The 24,171-nt window shown below is 38.7% G+C and overlaps 1 protein-coding gene and 1 pseudogene across 3 annotated transcripts; one reads left to right on the top strand and one right to left on the bottom strand.

Moving 5' to 3' along the window:
- LOC122771997 (receptor for retinol uptake stra6-like) lies at window positions 1–12,150 on the top strand. 3 transcript variants are annotated; one of them, XM_044029606.1, is made up of 17 exons: window positions 1–214; window positions 1,395–1,461; window positions 4,863–4,948; window positions 5,042–5,181; window positions 5,878–6,044; window positions 6,164–6,271; window positions 6,938–7,005; window positions 7,571–7,650; window positions 7,878–7,939; window positions 8,047–8,209; window positions 8,309–8,384; window positions 8,500–8,618; window positions 9,018–9,135; window positions 9,224–9,325; window positions 9,855–10,018; window positions 10,101–10,238; window positions 10,426–12,150. In XM_044029606.1, the coding sequence occupies exons 1-17, from the start codon at window positions 114–116 to the stop codon at window positions 10,671–10,673; spliced, it is 2,007 nt and encodes a 668-aa protein (XP_043885541.1). In that variant the 5' UTR covers window positions 1–113; the 3' UTR covers window positions 10,674–12,150. The 3 variants fall into 3 exon arrangements, with proteins under 3 accessions (XP_043885541.1, XP_043885540.1, XP_043885542.1); XM_044029605.1 differs by having other exon boundaries at window positions 10,402–12,150; XM_044029607.1 differs by lacking the exons at window positions 1–214; window positions 1,395–1,461 and having other exon boundaries at window positions 4,424–4,948; window positions 10,402–12,150.
- A 1,163-nt stretch (window positions 12,151–13,313) lies between these two features.
- Window positions 13,314–16,397, bottom strand: LOC122772616 (annotated as a pseudogene).
- Between the last annotated feature and the right edge of the window lie 7,774 nt (window positions 16,398–24,171).

Raw genomic sequence — 24,171 nt, 5'->3', positions numbered from 1 at the left:
TCAAAGTGTTTGGTCCAAATTTTTCAACACTTAACAGCACCAGCAGATCACACAGTGAGGTTACCTGACAAACTCCTTTATTTATCTTCTTTCTCTCATTTTCAAAAACTGTGATGAATCACAGTAAAGTTGAATTTGAGCCTTTTGACTATTCCTACTATGACTACCCGGACTGGTACTCGAGCAATGCAGAACCAACAACACCACCCAAAGAGTGAGTATAAAACCCTTTGGAAATAACGTCAAGATTTGTCAGAGCAAATTCTTGTTTCCATTATTGTTTCTTTACACAAATCCAGATCAAGTATTAGCTGATTGTCAATGTCATGATCCATGAAAGATAACAATTTGATTTGTTATTGTGTTTAATTTATTTTACAGCATTTGACAGTATATGAATGAATGAATATCTTTATTCCACTTACATTTATATAAAAAGTAAACAAAGTGAAATCATTTAACACAATTATGACAATAACCGAAAAAGGAATAGGCTGAAGCACAGGGCTTATTTTTGCCTATCCTGTACAACACTAGGAAAAAAAACAAGAAAATCAGAAATGTAGAGAAAATACATAAAACGATGCACTTACAATTATATTACTAGACTTCACTTCGCATTGTAGGCTTTAATTATTTTACATTTCAGACTTTTTTGGAACCCAAAAAGAACTTTGCACAATTTAATTTCATCATTGAGTTTGTTCAATAACTTTACCCCCAAAACTGACACAGATCTACATGTAATACTTGTTCTTGCTTTGATTGGTTCCTAAATAATCCTCATAAATTATAATTTCCTTCTCTTAATTTGAAGAATGTGTTTGAATGCAAACAGGAAGTTTTATTCACAGTATGACATATAGGACATTACAAGTAAACAATACAATATCCTAAGGCAGTTTTAATTCAATAAATCATTTGTTTTAGAAAGAATAGCAATAGATTTGGATAATTTACATTTAATGTGTTCTGTGTGTGGTTTCTAACAAGGTTTGTGGTCTATAATGACTCCCCAAAAAATGGTTTCATAAACTCTTTCAACTTTATGTCAGAATTGGTCTTGGTGCCACCAAATCATAAATCTTGTTTTACTTTCATTTAATGATAACTTTATTTAATTTAATTTAATTAACTCTTTTTCTACTACTGTTTTTTTGTTACACCTAGAACTAAATAAATTTGTATCATCTGCAAACATAACAAAATGTAATATATCTGAAACCAGAAATCATACATAAACAATATTTGTAAGAAAATACCTTTATTTCCCTTTATCCTTACAAAAGCAATGACAGTCATCAGACAATGCAAATGTTTTATACAAAATATATTTACAAAGGTCATCTCTTAGTACCGCTTTATTTATTTCACTTCAATTTGTTTATTCACAGAGTGATTTTACCATGTTACCCCACAGCAGATGACAAGCTCTTCCACATATGTATGCTGTCAATATCTGTAAGTACATTGAAGTAAGAAAACTAAAATGAAATGAAATGTAAATATATTGCTCTGAACATTGGTGTAAGTACAAGACACTCTCAGATGTTCTGCAAAAGCAGCAGAATTAAATTCAAGCCCTTAGAGATTGCGGTCACAATGAAAGGCGGAGGTCTGTTGACACTGTTACCAGCTTAGGATGGAGTCAAGTGGCCACTAGTGACCCAAAATAATCTGAACTCCTAATATGAATTTTAATGAAGAGCTGAAATTCATGTTTGAGGCTATAAATCCGGGAAAATGGGGACTGTTATAAATCAGGTGTAATGCAGCCTCACTTTTTCACAAACTCTCATCCAAACAGAACTCTTTTTGCAACCAGAAGAGTCGCTGTTGTTACTCACACATTAGCCTCATCCTCATCCAGCAAACCAGAAGAATATTATGTCCAGTGTTTGTGTATGGTTTATGTATGAGTGCTTATGACAGTGCTTTTTTTTACTTCAGACCCTGACAACAAAATCAATATAACAGCATAGTCATTTAACCCAACACATTTTACACAATAGATTTCACACCATCCTGGCACTGGCATCAACCATTTAGTGGATGTAAATATTTAGTGATAACTGTTTAGGGAAGTTTATTAGAAACCCAATACCATGACAATGCAGAGTTTAGACCAGGACACAGAGCAGTCTTACATGCTCCTCTGTGGTTCTTTTCGAACAGTCACCAATTAAAAACGCCATAGAGACTGTGTCTGTCCCCCGACCTACTAAAATAAATAAATCGATAACAAACAGAGAAGGAGTTAGACATTCTAATTTAATAAAGATCAATACCAACAATGAAATACATTCTAATAATACCACTTTTAAATGTGGACTATTAAATATAAGATCACTCTCCTCAAAATCTGTTTTAATTAATGATCTCATTACTGACAATTGTATTGATTTATTTTGTGTAACTGAAACTTGGTTACATGAAGAAGATTGTGTTACCCATATAATACCCATATTCTTAGCAGCTCAGGCCAAGGAGGAGGATTAGCAGCCATTTTTAATACTAGATTATTAATCAACCCCAAGCCCAAACCAAGATATATATCTTTTTAAATCCTTATTCTTAATCTTTGTCATCCTAGTTGGAAAATATAAAAAACAATTCTGATAGTCACAGTTTATCATCCACCTGCACCTTATTCAGAATTCAGAGTTATCTCAATTCTTATCTGAGATAGTACAATCATAATTGCAGGGCATTTCAACATCCATGTAGATGTTGACAGTGATAGTCTTGCATTTAATTTGCCGTTAGAATCAATTGGTTTTATTCAATAAACCAACTCATTGCCTTAGTCACACCCTTGATCTTGTTTAAACTTTTGGTATTTATATTGATAACTTAAACATTTTTCCCCAAAACCCTCTCCTAACTGATCATATTTACTCTTCCCTTGCACTCCCATCTCCCTGAGTAGCCTGGATGTTGAGGTGGCTACCCTCAACAACCCTCTGCAGCCGACTTCCACTGGGCGTACGTTTGCTTTCCAGACCTTGTTGTTGTGCGTCGGCTGCAAGTTCAGCGTACCTCAGCCCTCCCATACGAATGGTCTTGATCGCCAACATGATTGTGGGGGAGGAAGGGCGTTCACGCTTGTTCGACGACTTTCCAGCCCTGCTGCAAAACACTTTAGCACCTGGTTGTGCCGCCAGGTGTAGCGGCCTTGGGTGGGGCCAGTCTTGCATCCCACAAAGATGTGTTTCAGTGTTTGCTGGACTTGGACATAGAGGGCATGTGGGGTCTTCGCCATACCACTGGCTTAGGTTTGCAGGAGAAGGCAGGACATCGTAGGCAGCCTTGATGGTAAAGCTCGCCTTGAATGCCTCCATCTCCCACAGCTCTTTCCAGGAGATCTTCCTCTTCTCCACTCCTTCCCATGCCATCCACTGCTCTTGTTTTGCCTGGACTACTGCTTGTGCGCACATTCCCGCTTCCTCTTCCCGATGTACCTCCTGGACCACCAGCTTGCGTCTCTCAGATGGAGTGGCCTTGTTCCACGCTGGTGTACTGGCCTGTTTGAAGACTTTCAGTCAGGTTTTAGATTACATCATATCACAGAAACAGCACTAGTAATAGTAAGTAACAACCTTCTCTTGGCCTCAGATAATGGTCTCTTTACTGGTCCTGTTAGATCTTAGTGCTGCATTTGACGCCATTGACGCTTGGGATCACAGGTACTGCCCTCTGCTGGTTTAAATCCAATCAGATAGATTCCAGTTTGTTCATGTTAATTGCCTCATTACAAACAAAAGTTAATTTTGGAGTTCCACAGGGCTCAGTACTTGGGCCTATACTTTTTTTTCTCTCGATACTGACTCCGCGTACAGTTTAGAATTCAATTTAAAATCCTCCTCCTCACGTACAAAGCACTTAATGGTAAGGCCCCTTCATAACTTAAATAATCAGTTTTACCTTATAACCCTAACAGATCACTTAGGTCCCAAACTACAGGTTTACGTGTGGTTCCCAGAGTCTGCTAGAGTAGAATGGGAGGCAGAGCCTTCATTTACCAGGCTCCTCTCCTGTGGAAACAGCTCCCAGTGATAGTTTGGGAGTCAGACACTCTCTCTGTATTTAAAGTTAGACTTAAAACATTCCTTTTTGATAAAGCTTATAGTTAGAGCTGGCTCAGGGAAACCTGGACCATCTCTTAGTTATGCTGCTATAGACCTAGACTGCTGGGGGAATTTCCTGTGGTGCACTCACACTCAGGGTATGAATATGCCTTTATTATATGTCATTAACCTTGTTCTCCCTAGTTTGTGTCTTTCCTTCCTTCCCCTCTCTCTCTCTCTCTCCTCTCTCTCTCTCTCTCTCTCTCTCTCTCTCTCTGTCCTCATCTTGCAGGTTGCTGGATCCAGATCCAGTCACCATTATTATTATTATTATTATTATTATGCTCTAATTAAAGTTGATATCAGTATACTTTTTATCAACAATCTCTGCTGCTGCTTACTGTATATAAACGACATTGTCCTTCTATAAACATGCCATCACTGACTCAGAACTGTCCTGTATAAACTTTGAGGCAGATGGCTCCACATCTTTGAGACTGGTTCTGTCAGAGATTTCTTCCTGTTAAAAGGGAGCTTTTTTATATCTCCACTGATGCCTAGTGTTTGCTCATTTCGTGAATTGTTGGGTTACAAATCCTGTTGATAGATACTTTTACTATTTATATAGATACTGTTTTAATTTTAGGCTCATCACTAACTTTACGACTATTAAACTACGTGTTCACATCTGTCCCTGATCTGCACCTAGGGGGAAAACAGTGATATGGCTCATTTGATGATCCAAACAAAATGTATTGTGCAATTTCCTGATAAATTGTATCTTTCTTCCTGTAGATTGTGATCATGTTGATTCTGGCTGCTCTTACAAGAAAAAACAAATTCTGTCAAGGATTTACAAGAGGATCCTCTAGCATCTTCAGGTAAAATTAGTTTACCTAGAGAATAACGAGGCTCTTGAATGCAGGTGTGTCTGAATATAGCTTTAAAATTTGTAATGTTTGTTTTCATCACAGTCCAGCCAACTTCCTGGACCAGACTCAGGATAAAGGCCTGGTAATGGCTGTTTTTGGACTGGTTTTCAGCAAGCTGGCTATGCTGGTGATTGCTCCAAACCCTCTGCCTTTCTCCAAAGATCATCCAGCTGAAATGAAAGGTAGACATTTATATGTTTAACTTAACTTCAGTAATGAATCTTCACATATTTGTGCTTCAGTGACAATACACATGCTTGTGATGCAAATACTGGTGACAAAGAACATTCATTCATACATTTAAAGGTCCAGTTTGTAACATGTTGTCGTTAGGTATGTTGTAGAAATATGTCAGAGCAAGATAGTTTTCTTTGTATATCAATACATATATATCTAAATCAGTATATCAAAATCAGTGATAATGTACTAAACATATTTATTGGTAATACATTTAATTTATGTCTATAAACAGCCCTCTGGATATAGAGTTTAAATAATTTCTTGTGAAAAGGCCACCATAGTTCCTTGACACACTTGGTGGGAGGGAGGGGTCAATACTTTTGCAGTCTGCAGTCTCACCATTAGATGTCATTAATTCTGACACACTGAACCTTTACAATAATTATAACTAACTACAATTTGAGCAGTTTCAAAATATGTAATCCTAATTTAACTGTTTTAAATAAATTGTAACTGGAAAAAGTATAAAAAGATCTTTCGCATAAATCTGACCAAAGTGAAACCACTGTGGCAGACAATGCTAGAAATTTCAAAGTCTACTCATTGGCTTTGTAAATTTCCACATGTCTTATAAATGTATACATTTTCTGTTTGACATTAGAATGACTTATACCTTCATGTTATCCTTCATTTATCAGAGTACATGAAGATCATTGCCATCTTCTACTATCCACTCCTGTACTATCCTCTGTTGGTGTGTGGCACTCTGCAGCATAGAACAGGTTATGTGTTTGGAGCAATCCTTTCCTTCAGTTACTCCGGCATCTTGGTGTGGCAGAAGTTTGACTGTCCAAAGACTCCAGAGGTAAGATTATAGCATCAAGTATATCAAATGTAATATTTCCAAATAAACCAATACAGGTTGGGCTTTTAGTTGAACAGATTCTTTAAATTATCTTTTAACTCTCCCATTCCTCCTCACAGATCTATAAGTACTATGCTCTGCTTGCAAGTCTTCCTCAGCTGGCCTGCCTTGCATATCTCTGTGTCCAGTTTCTTCTGTTGTTTGTCAAAGGCCCAAAGACTGATGAGGTGAGAAACATCAACCAGAACAAACACAGACCACATGTCTGAACAACTTGTTATTTGTTCAGACATGTAGACTGTTTTTCTCTGGTGCAAATGAAGTAAGAAACATGAATTTCAACTATGCAATACATAACCATGATTACTGTAAGCTGCTTGGTCAGAGAAGAATGGGTTTAACTCAACAGCCTTGGGAAGATTATTACAGAGTAGGTGATCTTTTCTTCTATGTGGTTAGCAGTAGATTAAATCCTCTAATGTTTGGCCAGTGACTAAAAATAGCTCCTTGTGGTGAGAATAAAAAACAGCCTCAGCTGTTTCTCATAATTTATTTGTTCTTGACTAAACTAATTGTTAGATAGTATTTATTATATATTAAGAAATGATGCTCAACCCTATTAAAGCAAACATTTATGCAGAACTAATTACTTCACCCCACGGAGTGGGAGTGAAGTAATGTTTTTAGTGGCTCTGTGTGTTGTTTGTGTGTTGTTTTCTGCACTTGCCAAAATGACCAACAGAGGCCGCCAGAGGCTTGTTGCGTAAATGGGGTGAAGTCTGCCATCTCTGAGTGCCTTGTTTCTCTAGTTTTATGTGTTTTACGTGAGGTGATTTTAACATCATAAGTTCTTGACTACCTTTTTTTAAAGTCTAATTCTTTGTGGCCTACAGGACCTGGACAGCAGCTACTATGTCGACTATGTGAAGTTACTTCTCAAGAAAAAGTCCTCAGCTGTCAGGTGAATAAAGATGAGACGATTATTGTGTATTACTTGTATATCACTTGATTGTTTAATCATGAGTTAGCGCTTTATGATATAATGCTGTAGCACACTTTTTTTGTTGTTCCATCAGTGTGCATTTCAAACTTTTTTCACAGCCACCAATACACAGTATATGTCACTCATCATATCAGAACTATAGTGTGGAACAGATCCTTCACTAATTTTAATAGTCATGCCTGTGTTTACCTACTATAACCGCCTTACCAATATTAAAGCAACATGCAACCTTAACATTTAATCAGCATCTTTAAAACAGCAAACAAATGATTTATGTAATTTTAGTACATATATATTGTATAAAATGCATTAAAACATTGTTTTCATATTTTTCAAGACTAATATGCAATATAAACGAGCTCTTTAATGAAAAACAACAAAGTGTTTGAGTTGTTGCCTTTTCCATAATTTCTGATGTTTTTGGTAATTGCTGATAATGTTTACGTAAATACAGTGTGTGAATTGTGTTCACTTTGTGTGTCGCTGCCACTGACTAATGATGTGTTGACATATGCTGTAACAGCTCTTCAACTACAGAAAAACCATCATTGGCAGAGAGAATATTGGAAGTACCCAAGAGTTATATTTATATACCTGAAAAATGTAAGGATACCCACTTGCATTTATAATATAATAACAAATAACCTATATATATATACATATGTATGTATGTATGTATATATATATATATATATATATATATATATATATATATATATATATATATATATATATATATACATACATACATATATATATACACATACTGTATATTGTAATGGTAAATGCTAAACAGCTATGAATGAGTAATGACACATTTTATCTTCCAGTTTTTCGTTTTCCACTGAAGCTGGCGGTATCAGCATTTATTGCTTTCCTGGCAATATATCATGTGAGTTTTAATACTTTAGGTGACAAAATATGCACTTTGAGCTGTTCATCTTTGTACCATATACACATCATATGGGCCAGGTAATTATACTTTGTTTCACTCTTCAGACAGCATTGTTATTGGTTGTCCTGGTTGTCCCCACCCTCCATATTGTTCGTGCTGGTATTGATGAAAACATTGCGTTCCTGTTACTGGGGTTTGGGATTGTTCTATCAGATGACAGGATGGAGGTTGTCAAGATTGTGACTTTCTACACTTGGTTGCTGGAAGGTCAGTGATGTCAGTTTTTGGCATTTAAAAAAGATGTGGGGAGAAAAAGAAAAAGAAAATATAAATTACATTGTTTTTCTTTCAAACCATGTTTGTTAGTGTGCTACCTCTGTGCCATGACCCTGTCTTGTTTGGTTGGTCTTACTATGCTCATGAGGTCCATGGTTCTTCACAGGTATGTACAATAAGACCTTAAGCATATATATAGTTGGGCTATATTATATAAACCTGTTGTCCATTTTGATTGTCAACTTTTTAAACCTTCTTATCTGAACCTGCATTTGTTTTAGGTCAAACCTGAAAGGACTTTACAACATTGATAACAGCCAGAAGACCATCTGTCCATCTAAACCTGCTGTTGTCTGTTGGATGGGCTTGACAGGATACCAGGCTGCCATCATCTGCCTTGGTAAAAATTTTTTTATTAAACTTAATATGTGTGATATGGCTGGTAATGTTGTGCTTTTTTCATATTACCAACACATGCCTCAAACAACAAAACAATAATCCAAAATTTGACATTGGATATATAATTATTAATCTATGACAAAGAACTACACAGTTGTTTGAAAACCATGAACACTCACCTACTGGGGTTTATCTTGACACTGTTGTGCTTCCTCAAATACTCACCAAACATAATTCTACACACCAATGAACTACTTTGTCAGAAAATACATTTTATTTTTTGCCTCTTCCATTTCTGTGAAGGTCATTGAATGGTCACTTGGTGGTATGAAAATATATGTTACAAATAAATCTGCCATGGTTTGAAATGTGTTGAATTTCATTTATGTTCTCCTGGCAGGAATGGCTGTCCAGACTGTTGTGTTTTTCATCTGCTTCTTGTTCCTGGTGTTTTTGATCATCATTCCAGTTTTTTATGGACATAACATCGTCATCTTTGAAATTGCAGGAAAGGCATGGTGAGTCAACAATGCCTCATGTAACCCTAAACTGTATCATTACTGATCAAAACTGAGAGGACTTCTTGTTTGTTTTCTGATGTCACAGGCCTGCCTGGGTCACACTCTTACTGGTTACAGCACTGCAACATGTGACTGCTAAGTTTGCTTTTATTAAAAAGGAAGCTGGAACAAGAGACTTGAAGAATAGGTATGATGATGTCAGTGTGTATCTTGTATTGGGAGGATCTTTTTTCACAGGCTGAGTAGTCATTCTTCTAAGTGATCGTCATGTGTAAATCTGTGTTGTATTCTTTCTAAAAACTGTAGTACATATAAATAAATTTCCCTTACATTCAAACATTGTCAAATTAGTCCATGCAGTTCTGATTAACCTCTAAATGACTCTCACTGTATTTCTTAAAGTTAAAGCATAATCTCATGTCACCCAACAAAATTTTCACTCACTGCATAAAAAGCAAGATGTGAATTTTACTGCTAATAAAATCCACTTGTTCAGCAGTTTCATGGGATTAACACTGATAGTATTGCCTGACAGAGCCTGATTTCAGATGAAGAATGATTATTACTTAGTTTCTCTTCACAAGACCAAAGAGAAGCAGAATATTAACATCAATAACAACAAAAAGTTGCACACTGCAGTTTTAAGTTGTAACTAAGAGAAAATACTTTATGTCAGATTTTTCACCTGTCTGAAACTTGTTCATGATAAATTCCAGAGATAGTCTGTTCCTGTTGACATACTTGCTCTTCCTTATCAACATTGGGGTGGGACTGGTTGTTGCCATATGGAGAATGGTGATAACAGCTTTGTACAACATCCTCCATCTTGGTCGTATTGACATCAGTCTGCTGCACCGCACTGCAGAGTCCTATGACCCAGGTAAAACACGATGGCATTTACATTACTGTAATCATATGCAGACGTTTTGTCATGATGCTATGTGCCATTTGACCCCATCTAGCCTACCGATACTACACCCAGTTCTTGAGGGTTGAAGTCAGTCAGTCACACCCAGTGATGAAGGCTTTTTGTGGGCTACTGCTGGACATGATGGTTGAGGGTGGCAGAGCTGGACAGAAAATCCAAGATGCAGAGGGAGGTAGAGACCCTGAACACACAGACACACACATACACGCGATTCCTGACGCATGGAACACACCATGATTCAAATCTCAAGACTTTCAAAATAAAACGTACATCCATATACGGTCCATTCATAGACCTCTGACCCTTCAACTGGGTGTCTCCTTCTGTCCTGACAGCCTGCTCATCCTTCATGCCTTCAGGGATTCAGGAGAGCAGACCAAGCAAGGCAACCAGCAGTCGGAGGATTCGTTCTCGCTGGCAGCTGCTGTACACACTGGTTAACAACCCTTCACTGCTGGGTTCCAGGAAGCACTTCCACACACAACAGATATCAGAGAGTGTCCGGAATGGCACCCCCAAACACAGCTTCAAAAAGGGCAGCAAGAAATCAGCCGCTGAGCCTGAACCAGCCACTGAAATCCTCACAAATCAGGAGACAACTGAATGAGGTTCCTCATCTATGATGGAGTTGGTAGCTTAAAAATCAAATTTAAAAAATCTGAAGTTTGAAAAAAAATTGTCTACAACCTGTTACATTTTTGCTGTACAGTTGCAGGTGATGAATGAGTTCATGAGATTATTTTCTTTGTTAATCCTTTTTAAAATGTTGGCAAACCCACTTTAACATCACAGTCACAGTCAAGCCTGGGCAGCCTCAGATAATCTTGCTTGTTCTTGCTTTGTGGATGAAACTGTGTCACAATAATATGAATCAGCTCCCAGCAAAGAAAAAATTACTTTCAGATTCATATAGTACAGACTGAGTGACTGAGTGTCAAAGTGAGCATCAGGATTTGAGTGGAGGTCAATACGAGGCTGTTCATTTGTCTCTCTTTCACCCCAGGTTCTGCCTCATGGGCAGTTAGTTGTCAGTATACCCTCTGTTCTCCATGATTTCCATGGATGGTAACATTTTTCAACCTATGTTTAGAATAAATCTGTAACACTGGCGTAATAAGGACTTTATACATACTACAGTGTAACTTTTTATTGCTATGCTGTCTTGTGTTATTATTAATAATAATATAATTAATCTTAATGTTATTGTATGTTATCACATATTAAGAGATGTGGGTGTTTAATTTCAATCTGATCTATTTAGTAATATGCTTTATGATTGTGTATCAAACTAACTAAAAAAGGAACACAATAATCACTTGTTTAGTCCAAACTTTATTGAGACATAAGTATTAAATATCTTCATTTATATTATTTTGTAAAACTCCCTTATTCGCTTTCATGAAAAAACTAAATAAAAAAACAAACAAACACTGAGCTTAAGTTATTTAAGGCAAGGATGTGTACACAAGACCTGTGACAGACTGAAACAGACTGTCATAATACGTAGTATCTAAATCACACTACTAAAAACCAGAATGTATATGACAGGTATAAGACAGGAACAACCACACTCACTAGTGCTTTTACCATTGAACACTGAAAAAGACATGGTGGATAATGTGGAGCTTGTCCACATTTGAACATTTTGACAGAGAATTTATTGTAGCAACAGTTATTGTAGATGACAACAGTTATCTCCACTGCACGTTCACAGTATAAATGGACAAAAAGCTCATAGCGTCAGCAAATACTGGATTGTTTTCTCTTTTAGAGCAAATGCGAGTTAGTATGACATCAAGCTACTTCGTTCCTACAATAAAATGACTGCAGATTTACTGTATTTTAAGCAGATTATTCATTTATATTAGTTACACACAGCCCATTTACTGCTGCTTCCAACTAGTCTACATTATTCCTATTAATCTTTAGTTATATTTAATATGTGACACAAGCTTTAGCCTGTTTGTTTTAACATATATTTTCGTGTCTGGCTGGACAGTAACCACTGTAACCACTTCTTGTGGACATTTTGTCCAGGTAAAAGTGTCCAAATGCAATAAAATAATTAAATTCCTGTCAACACAGTCCACTTGCACAGTTCAATCCTCTTTTAGTCCGTTGTCTACATTACATTACATGTCATGTCATGTCATGTCATTTAGCAGATGCTTTTATCCAAAGCGACTTACAAGGGAATTGAGTACAACCTGCCAGGGGTGGAGTTGACTTTGCGACCATGAAGTCTTTTGTCTTTTGCACACATGGTACCGGTCTTAACCACTGAGCCACTCCACCCATAACTGTCTAATTCATGTCATTTCTACTGTAACTCTGAGAAGAGCCAGAGTAATCAACAGCATCTCTGGTTCTTTCAGTATTATGTCAATGTTAATGTACATTCTTAAAATGTAACGACAGGCACTTTACAGGAACTTCCTTTTAATGGAATATTTTCAGTTTTGTCAACTAAACAGTTGTTGACTTTAAACAAGTTTTTGGTGTAGATCTGGATTCAGATTCACAATAAATAAAATAAAATAAAAAATATAGTCTTTATTTGCAATGAAGGTAAACACACTGTCATGCTGGTTTAGTAAGTAAAATGTTTTTTTCTCTGCTTCTAGTGCTAAGCTAACTGACTGACTGATGCCTGGGACTTATACCAAACAAGCATGTTTGTCCTCATCTTATTCTCACCAAAAAGCAAATACTTGGCCCAAAATGTAAGGCTGTTTTTTTAAACATTAGTAATGGTTTGTGGGTCTCTCTCTTACTCTCTCTCTCACACACACACTCCCCCTCTCTCTCTATCTGACAGTATAATAACCAGTTACTGTAAGAAAAATCTGATTGTGATTTTTTCTTTTTTTTTTTTACTTTGATTTTAGTTGAACACACACTTGTCAAATGTTTTATTCCTCGTTGTGGGTGAAGTCCATTACTGCATGAATGGAAAAACCACAGAGGGAAGAAGACCAGATATTTGCTACAAATATCTTGAGGAAATGAGGTTAACATAATGTACACCTAATGGAGCTTTTAGTTAAATGGCCTTGAATATTATCTCAAGAACATCCCCTGACAGATGAACTACAAGTTGCCCAGTCACTATATTGCACATTGACATATTTCGGTCAGATCCATATACAGTATAGCAGTATTACATAGAAATACTTTGCAATGCTTTTGCAATGAAACAGACCTTAGCTATAGGCACAAACTGAAAAAAAAAAAAAAAATCTTTCAACTTCATAACCTATTGCAAAATATTTACAAATTATGCTATCAATAACATTTCACATGTATTGATTTGGATAGCTTGTGATATTGATTGCTTCAGCTCCCAAAGGCAACCTATCACTATACTCAGATCCTACCTCACAGTCATCTAAATTCCCCCTACAGTGAGACAAAACAATAGACTCAGTCACCACACTTTCTTCTGTATCTGCCTCTTTTTCTTGGTCTTTGCTCTCTGTCTCCTCCCTCCTCCTCCTCGTCCAGCTGACTTACGTTAATCTTCCTCTGAGATTCAGTATGAGGCCTGTGGATGTTCAAGTTAGCAGTGAGGTTCCTCTCCATGTGGTACTGGTCTTTGGCTTTCAGGATTAGTTTAAAGGTCTTGCTGCGGTATTTGTACACTAGGTGGAAGCATGTTGCACCAAGCAGAGGCACAGTAGACATGGTCAGGAGACAGATACTGACTGAGATGATGATCACTAGATTTGGCACACTCCTTCTGGTGGTAAACAGCACCTGGACCTCACAGTCCTCCCCTCTGTAGGTGAGGCACAGGGAGTAGTTGGTCCCCGGGCGCAAACCGCTAAACCGATAAGTGTTGATGTCATCTTTGATTCTCGACCATTGGACGGCTGAGTGTTTGCGATCGGAAGTAATACATAGATACAAGCCATTTGTGTACACTGTGTCTGAATGGCCATTTCGCTCTCTGCTGTCAGTCTGGAGGCTTACAGATGTGTCAGCAGTAGCATTACGTTTGGCACTCTTCTTTCTGGGTATGAGAAAACAATTGAGTTGCACAGTTGCCTCTGTTTCTGACACCCCTATTGCAATGACACCAAAGTCAAATGTGTACTGTTTGATATTATCCAGGCTCCCATTAAAGACATGGCTAGAGATGTATCGTGTATTAGCTGTCAGATCACATTTACTTGCATGTGATCTTGTTTCCTCCTCATCTGCAATAGGTGGGATAGTTGCTGGCAGGTGTACAGTATCCAAAACAAATACTTGGTTGTCTGTTGGTTGGTGTCTGTTGGTTGGTGTTTCAGTGGGAGTTGTGGTCATTTGTGTTTTGGGTGTTGGTTTTGGTGAAGCCAGTACTTCCAGCAACACAGAATCTTCAGCTTTACCTAACTCATTTGTGGCCGTGCAGCTGTAGTTGCCATCATCTTCTTCCCTGAGGTATGGAATGATAAGGGTCCCATTGTTAAAGAACAGGAAACGATGATGGGACAGTGTCTCTCTATCAGAGTCTTGATGTGATTCATCTCCGAACAACAATGGCAGCTCTTGATTTAGGCTTTTGCTGTGAATACTCCACATGACAAGTGGCTTTGGCTTTCCCTTGAATTCACAGGTCAGGATCAGTGTGCTGTCCTCATAGACAGATGTGGTATGAATATTTGGTTCAGTTCGTAGTGTGACATTCGGGACACTTTGACACTTGGACTTTGGTAATGTCATAATCACTTTACCTCTCAATTTCTCTGGACTGTTGCAAATAATCAAATTCTTATCTGGGACTGTGATGAGGGATTTTGAAATCCAGTCTTTGAGCCAATCAAGGGAACAGGTGCAAACAAAAGGATTGTTATAAATCTGCAAATGGGACAAAGACACCAAACTGTCAAATGTCCCCTCAGCTATGGTTATAAACTTGTTATTGTTGAGTTGGAGGGACCTCAGGTGTTTGAGATTGGAGAAGGCATCTGTTGGTAGGTGGGTTAACTCGTTGTGGTTCAGCTTCAACAGATGTAAGGCTGTGAGGTTTTGCAGATCCTTCCAGGGAAAGTTTTTGATTTTATTGTGGCTAATGTCAAAGTTACGCAGATGAACTAAAGGTGCGAGGCTCCCTTGTTCAATAAAGACAATCTCATTGTGAGCCATCCACAGTGATGACACCTGGGTGACAATGTCAAAACTGCCTAGTGGTATCAAACTGATTTTGTTAGCAGAGAGGCTGACAGTTGTAATGTTAGAATGCAAACCTTTTGGTACTTCAGTCATGTCCTTATAGGAGCATTCAGCAACATGGCGACCATATTTAACTGAGCATGTACAGCGCTCAGGGCAGCTGAGTGTGGTGGTAAAGACTGTGGCCATCCATAAGGTGAAGTTGAGGATGTGGGCCGCTGCCATTTTCTGCTCCTGTAAAGCAATCACACAGTCCATTTCACAATCAATAGATTAAACAAAATGTATTTAACACATCCATCGATCCATCTTTTAACACTTTACACTTTATAACCAGGTACACCATGGACAGATTTGCCAATTTGCCTAATCCCCAAATTGAGTAAAATAAATATAAATTACAGGAAAAATACAATACAGACTTAAGTAATTCAACAAACACTTAATAAACCACAGGAGCAACAGTAAGAGAAATAGCTGTACACAAGACTGACTGTAACAATCTCATGTTTCAGTTTTACTATCAACACAACTATCCTCCAATATAACTGTAACTTGAAGTCTTGAGTTAACTAACCAGACATCAAAGCTCGACCCTTTGAGTAGGACAATGGCCCATTATATATAAAACAAATTTACTTAAATATGAATTTAGTCTCCTCAGGCTTCCAGTTTGTATCAGAATCCGCACTAAAATTCTGCCACATATAGAACACAAGCTCTGAGTGGTGTGGTATAGCTATAATTTTAAGTCCATCGTCCTCGAGTGCATTACATGCTAGTGGTTTTAGGACATAAGGAGGCCGGGCCTGCTGAGTCAGTTAAAAGCCTGTTCTGCGCAACAGCGTCCGGTTCTCTGTCCTTGGTGCTGAAAGTCAGCTGCTGCTGCTGCTGCGTTTGTTTACAGAGGTTTGGTGATGAGCTGCATAACACGTAAATCGCTAATCGGACAAAACCAAGTCGAAGTGTGTCTCTGCTGGTTACAAATTGAGTCGGTGGGCGTGAAGCTGCGATGTCTATCTTACCTGGGTTTTTCAAAGTCTGAAGACAAAATTCGAGAAGACAGCTGTCGGTGTTGCCAGTCCAGTCCAGACTACATGCTGCGGTGAAAGTGGAGTTTGAAGCTGAGTCCGTCTTTGTGTCGAGTCTCTTCTACCTGATGAAAACGCGTGTCCTCTTCGGGTTTCCTCCGCTCTGTGATAAGTCACTCCAAGTCTCCACCGTCTCACCCCACCCTCTTCTGTCTGCACAGAACCATCGACGTCTGCCAAACGAACTTAAAGGGGAAGAAACCTTCAACACGAACTTCACTGTTTACAAAATGACGACTGATGCTACTTATAAAAATAATAATAACATAAGAATTAAACACTTAAAGTGTTTGATTCTCACTTAAAGTGTTTAATTCTCCTCACTCCTGAGATTTTATTCATTTTTTTGGTGGAGTTGTTCTTTGATCAAACCGAAAGTTAAAGACAGAGATTGTAACTACAGATGGTAAAGCCACTAAGGCAGAATGTGATTTGTGAATTTAAGCTAAACAAATGAAATTGATTTGATTGATACTTTGCCCTTTTAGATTATATGCATAGTCTACAGGTAGGTAAGTAAGTAATGAAGTAATTAAGTAAGTAATTAAGTATGTAAGTAAATGTAATTTATATAGCACATTTGACTCATAAATCAAATCACAAAGTGCTTTACAATGAAAGTGCATAAAATAAGCATAAAAACAGAGCATTAAATAGACACAAGATTGCATACAGTAAATCCTTACAAGCCATCCTTTTAACACACAAAATTGTGTGTTAAAAGGCTCCTCCAGGTGTTTGCTAATCATTGTGCTGTAGACTTTCAAGGTTATTGTATACCATAGGTATAGGTGGAGTCTGAACACCCATTTTTTCATTTAATCACAACTTTTTGTCATAAAAATTAGTGACTAACAATAATAGTGGCAATACAATCATTGTGTAGCCTCTGATGTCTCTTCATCTGAGATGAAACAGGTTTTTTGATCAAAAAGAGAGTGCCTGTCTTCACAAATCATTTTTGAACATTGATTTGAAAAATTGTTTGTTTCTTATAGCAAAGAGACAAAAAAATCCAAATGTATTGTTTTATATGAGCTAATTAGAGGTGATTAAAACAAGCTGACAGTTGGACCCATCATTTGCATTTGTTTCAGTTTATTTTGGTTAGTTTTTTGTCAGTGATTTGCTTCTGTGTTAATAGCCTCATGGACACCACCAGGGGTCAGTCTCTACAAACTCATAGTGTGAACAAACCTGAATCCATCCAGCATCAAGTACCAAACATTTTATGATAAAATTTATTAATTAGAATAAAATGTAAGCAAAACAATGTAATAAACACAGGACATTTCTATTTGACGAGCTGTAAAGTCATGCCCTGATGTGTTCATGAAGCAATTATGTCATATATGTTAGATATGGCCCACATATATGAGGTAGGTTTTTCAGAACCTGAGCTGAAATATCTGCCTGTTGTTGCTCTCTTCTCCCCAAAATAATGAATGAGACAGTCAAATAAATCATTCAACTTATCACTTTTAGTCTTTGTGACTTTAAACATTGAAACTAAATGTTGACAATGGATGTAAACTCAGGTTCACTGAGGTTGTTATAGATCTTCCAGACAATCTGAAAATAGCACCTGCATAGCCTAAAAAAAATACACAATGACTTTGGAGGTGCATGTATTGGCAAACACTTGGGATACACAATGTACATAGTCACAGTTGAGACAAATGATTAAATGTTAAATGATGTGCTTATAATCATTAGTTAGCATCTTAACATGCTAGAAATTGTTAGCACTGGACAAAAAGTGCAACTGACACTGATCTGCAATTTGTTGCAGATCAGTGTCTTAGTCATGACTACTGAACCAAGTGAAATTTTGAGCTACTGACAATTGAATTAGGAGCATAAAATTATTTATTTCAGTGATCCAGAAAGTGAATCGCTGGTTCAAATCCCCACCTGGCCAAAAAAAAAAAGGGCTGGGGTACCCCTGAGCAAGGTACCCAACCCCCAATTCTCCCTGGGCGCTACTCAGTGAGGCAGCCCACTGCTCCTAATTCTAGGATGGGTCAAATACAGAGGAATACTTTGGGGATTAATAAACTAGGTCTTAGTTTGGGAGAGCAATGTGATTTTGGCAGTAATGTGTTTCTATTGCTCCTCCTGCGATTAGTCTGTGGATGAACTGGGGACGAGGCTGACTGTGGGAGCTCACCGTTACTTATTACTAAGGGGATGAAAACCACTAGAAATGCATTTTAAGCTACTGACAATTGAATTAGGAGCATAAAATTATTTATTTCAGTGATCCAGAAAGTGAATCGCTGGTTCAAATCCCCACCTGGCCAAAAAAAAAAGGGCTGGGGTACCCCTGAGCAAGGTACCCAACCCCCAATTCTCCCTGGGCACTACTCAGTGAGGCAGCCCACTGCTCCTAATTCTAGGATGGGTCAAATACAGAGGAATACTTTGGGGATTAATAAACTAGGTCTTAGTTTGGGAGAACAATGTGATTTCGGCAGTAATGTGTTTCTATTGCTCCTCCTGCGATTAGTCTGTGGATGAACTGGGGACGAGGCTGACTGTGGGAGCTCACTGTTACTTATTACTAAGGGGATGAAAACCACTAGAAATGCATTTTGGCTGCTAAGTGCATCATCTAGTAATCAGTGTAATTTGTTACAAATAAAAAAACAATGTGACGTTTTTGGTGAGGTTTGCAGTCTTGAAAAGTGAGGATAAAGGGATCATCAAGCAAGGCCAGACACTAGGAAATAAACAAGAATGAATCCTGTTACAGCGGCTATGATTTAGTGTAATAAGAGACAGGAGTATTTTTGTAATACACACACACACACACACAACAACAACAACAACAACAACAACATACAGGAGTGCAGCCTTGTTCTAAAGCTCTTAGCCAATTTTCTAGTGTAACACAGGCTCCATTTACTCCTGATTGCCTGTGACTCGTGACCTCTGAACCCAATCCACACAGGTACTGCAGGAGGAACCATGAATTCTGGCAGCAAATTGTTTTTGCCTCTGGGTTGGCGGATAAATGATGCCCTTGGTGGACACACACACAGACACATGACTAGAAGAGAAACACAAAACACACACTCACATAAAGACACGCTCAGAGATTCAAACCCCTCTTATCCACTCCTCTGAGTTTTGCACATTTTGGCCGATATATGACACACCTCACACTAATGTTACAACTAAACACTTCCCCACTGTGTTTTCGACTTGGAAGCGTCATCTTCACTCATGTCCAAGAAGTGAAGATTGCGTATAAGCTTCTTTGAAAAGTTCAAAGACTTCAGACTTGCAGTCCAACACAATAAGCTTCAAATTTGAATTAAGAATTAGCATTAGTAATTTTGCACATATACCAATAAGTGACAGTGAATTTGTCCTCTGCATTTAACCCATCCTTATTACACAGCAGTAGTTAACACACAAGCCAGGCACAGGACCAGTAGGCAGCACTTGCGGCCGAGGACCAGTCCTGGGTAACCATAACATTTGTAAACAAAACTATAGTTTGTCATACACAACTTAGAGGGAAGAGTAATAGGGTGCTTTTGTTGTGTAGTAAAATTTTAAATTTTCTGTGTTCGAGGGCCTGTCGCAATGCGATATTACATTCAACAATTTAACAGCAAACTTTCAGTGAGCACATTCCCGTTATTCTTCATGTAGCGTGTTGTTTGCTCTTTTTTGTTGTCTTGGATTAACAAACAAACAATTTCAGTGCAACAGAAGGACAGTAGACTTTTACTGTTTTGACTTTAGGGTGCCCTTGAGTGCACCTTCAAAGAGAGCTTTTTATCATTGTTGCTGCTCACAATGAATAAGATGGCTTATGAACTGTGTCTCAGGAGACTTTCAGATCTCTTTGAGATGCCTTTCATTGTGAGCACTGAGCTGGCAGGATGAGGGAGACATTTGCCATGGCCTCATGAGTCTGATGCATATCAAATGACACCACACAAGGATGAGATGCACAACAGATAATGTTTATTTGAAACAAAATGAACCAGCATAATGCACCCAGATTGGGATGGAAAACAAAATGGGACGGAATGTATGTTTTTTAATGCTGTTAGAACAGATCATAAGATTTATTAACCCCTAAATGACCAGCAAGATGATTATCATGTGTTAATTAAATAAATGATTTATTGATTTATCTATTTATTTATTTATAGTGCTGTTACTAATAATTTTGTTCCAGGTTCAAAGTGGTAGGAGTTATTTAATCATGTTTTTTTGTACATTGATGCTGTTGTGATACTTCCTATTTTTTTGCATGTGTTTCAAACCCAGCTGCTGATCAAATTTACTCCAGGATAGTTGGTTGGCTTATTTGCAGTGCAAGAAGTTGGCACTCCAGCAAAGGAAGATGCATGTAATGGAACAGCATATAAAAGCACCTGATCTTGCTGAACTGCCCCATGATTGGTCTATCTCCATCTATCTATCTATCTATCTATCTATCTATCTATCTATCTATCTATCTATCTATCTATCATGAACCCCTTTCTCTCCTCATTTGCTTCCTTCCCTTCCTTCCTCACCTTACCCCCCTCTGCTGTCTGAAGCCCTTGTTACAGATACACCAGATTTAGTTGGGGGTCATGTGTCCAGGGACAGCACTCAATGAAGATTCCCCCCCATCCTCCCATCCCACAGGCCATAAATGTATTCATCTCATCCTCTCCGGCCATAGAGGTCACAGCCTTATCTCGCCCTCTGCTGTAGCTCTGTCAGCTCACCAGCCACAAGCCATAACTTCAGACTGCTAGCACCATGTGGTGGTAGGCAAACACAGAAGAGAGTGAGGGAGGCAGTGATGAGGGAGTGGGAGAGGGAAGAAGAAAGAACAAGGGAGACAACCAAGTAAAATCTCTAATCTGGGTATTTCCTGGCAAAGTTTTTTACTTCCAGGAAATTACCCACAGACCTCAGATATTTGCTGACAAAATCTTGCATGTCCATGAGGAGAAACCAGCAAATATTCAGTGGGGTGGCCATGATGGAAACTGTAATCATGTTGGGGTGGCAGAGTGTTGGCATTGCATTTACAAACACAATTTTATCCTGGTTTTCACATTAAAGGAGACATTATACCCTATTTCTCCAAGTTAAAATAGTTCCCTGGTGTCCTAATGAACATGTCTGTGACATGCTTTGGTCAAAATACCATAAGGATGATGCACCAAAGCAGTTCAATAACCCTACCAAAACCGCCCCTTTCAGATCGGTTTTGTGCATGGTCCCTTTACATGCAAATGAGACACAGGCACACACCCACTGTCCTTTTTACTGCGCTCACTCAGGTCCTGTTCCCTCCGCTCCATTCCTCTCCCCCTCCCTCCACTAGTTCTCTGACAATATCAACATGGCAGCGTGCGCGGAAAACAGCGAGAGTGCCGTCACAGGAAGAGACTTCCTACACAAGGATCAAACTGAACAGTGCCGAACTGTAAATCAGTTAAAAACACTTAGGGACAGCACCGCTGATCGCCACTGCATAAACTGCCACTTTATGTGACTGTATCAGACTGAGTCTGTGCTCCGGTCATGGAGGACGTACTGAACAGTCAGTCATCATCTAACCGCTTTATCCTCCACCAGAGGGTCGCGGGGGGTGCTGTACCAATCTCAGCTACATCGGGCGATAGGCGGGGTACACCCTGGACAGTTCGCCAGTCCATCGCAGGGCCACACACAACTAGAGACAAACAACCATTCACTCTCACACTCACTCCTATGGTCAATTTAGAGTGTCCAATTCACCTAATCCCCACATTGCATGTTTTTGGACTGTGGGAGGAAGCCGGAGTACCCGGAGAGATCCCACGCACACACGGGAAGAACATGCAAACTCCATGCAGAAAGGCCCTTGTTCCAACCGGGGCTCGAACCCGGGTCTTCTCGCTGCAAGGTGAGAGTGCTAACCACTACACCACCTTGTGGCCCTACGTACTGAACAAATATTTTTAATTAGGACGTGTCAGAATGGTCAGTTATGAGCTCTATGTGACCTTTTCTTAACAATGTGTGTGTTTGTACGTTGGTGAAATACGGTCGCTGATTGAATATGGCGACCGCTGGCCGCAGTCTGATGCGAAGTGGTGCGAACACATGAACACACGTTTGCTGACTTTATCCGGCACATTAGCTTCATATATAAAATCCTCTGAGGCTGGAAGTTTGTCTAAAACACTGTGCTCCACTGTGCAGCCACAAACAGCACACTTGTCCCTCCACGTTGACATAATACCGCTCTTCCTCCCTCACCTGCACTCTCGCATTTTATACGGACAAGGTGGAGCTAAGGTGGAGCTCTCGAAGTAAACTTACTGGTGGTATGCTGCCATCATAATGCGCAGGGAATTCAAGGGTTTTATGGCCTATACTTACACTAAGGGGGACCATTAAAACATGACTGAGTATTCTTTTTCCACACTTGGTAGGGCCTCCAGAGTGCCAAATATAAGTATTAAAATGATTAAAAAGTTTATTTTGCATAATATGTCCCCTTTAAGATTAGTCAATTTCCAATGCACTGTTTCTTCAAGTAACTTTCTCTACCCGACTACCCAGCTCTCTATCGCTCACATATAGTTTGGTCCAAAAATCCTAAAGCCTAAAGAAACACTAGACAGAAATTTGATGAAAAACAAATTAATTTTTTGCAGAATGGTTACAATTTACTACTTACTATTTACTACTACTTACTTTATTATCATTGTATTATCCTGCAGCTGCCACTTGATGATACTACAGAGCCACATTCTGCTGAAAGGACACAAAGATCCTGACTATTTCCAGGAAATACTTTATGCAAGGGAATTCGCAGCACATGGACTCACTAAATTAAGAGCCTTGAAGCCTGAAAATTAGTCTAAACAATTTGTTAAAATAGATTAGTTTTGGAGTGAATTTCAAGAGAAATGAGGATTGAGAGGGAGAGCAAGGACGGAAGACAGTGGGGGTGTTAGTGGTGGGGAAATACATGCAGCAAGCCTACCCTCAAAGAGAAGTGTTTTACAGTGCAGCCATCAGCTGTAACAGAAGGCACTTTCACCAGAATCCACTTAATTAACCACATCAGTTTCTTAATGTGATCAGTTTTAATTAAAATTTAATTTAATCTGGAGTAGTAACAGGAGGGTAGTGGATGGTGACAGTTGGGGGAGGAGAGGCAGAGAAGTGTAAGGAGGTGTGCGTGTGTGTGTGTGTGTGTGTGTGTGCGTGTGTTTGGGCCAAGAGCTGCAACAGCCCCGGTTTTCCTCACTTCAGATTTGTGGGCGTCTAATTAATATGAATGGAGCATTAAGCCTTTCGGACTCTGGTGCCTCTCATTTCATGACTGTTAATGATTTTAATGAACTGGGCTAATAAGGCCGTTTTTCTCCACTGAGCTCTGGAAGGGCTGTCCGACACAGGCTAGGGTCAGAAGGACGGGCTCCCCTGGCCTCCAAAGGGGAAATTAAAAGAGCACTCACAAACCCATTAATGTTACATGTGTGTGCAATTATCAGATACTGAAACACAAGAGTTGGCGCCGTTTTAAAATCTTTGTTTATCATGCATGAAGTCAGCAGTTGTTGAGCCTCCATCATCATAAAGTAATACAGGAACGTGAGAAAAATGCTAAATCTTAGCATGTTATCATTGTCATTCTCACCATGCTGATGTAACACGATGGCATTTAGGTCAAAATTCTGCTGTTAAAATTCAGCCTCACAGTCTCAAGAGCAGGAATCTCAAACTCAAATGACCTGGGTGCATATGTTTAAAATAAAAGTTTGTTTTGATTGAGTTGAGACAATAGTAATAAAAAAAACAATTACTGTAGTAAAGTCTACTGTTCTTTCCGTTGTA

This window comes from Solea senegalensis, linkage group LG7 (genome assembly GCF_019176455.1).
Source record: "Solea senegalensis isolate Sse05_10M linkage group LG7, IFAPA_SoseM_1, whole genome shotgun sequence".
NCBI lineage: Eukaryota > Metazoa > Chordata > Actinopteri > Pleuronectiformes > Soleidae > Solea > Solea senegalensis.
The sequence above is the reverse complement of the archived record's forward strand: the minus strand, read 5'-3'. Positions and strand labels throughout refer to the sequence as shown.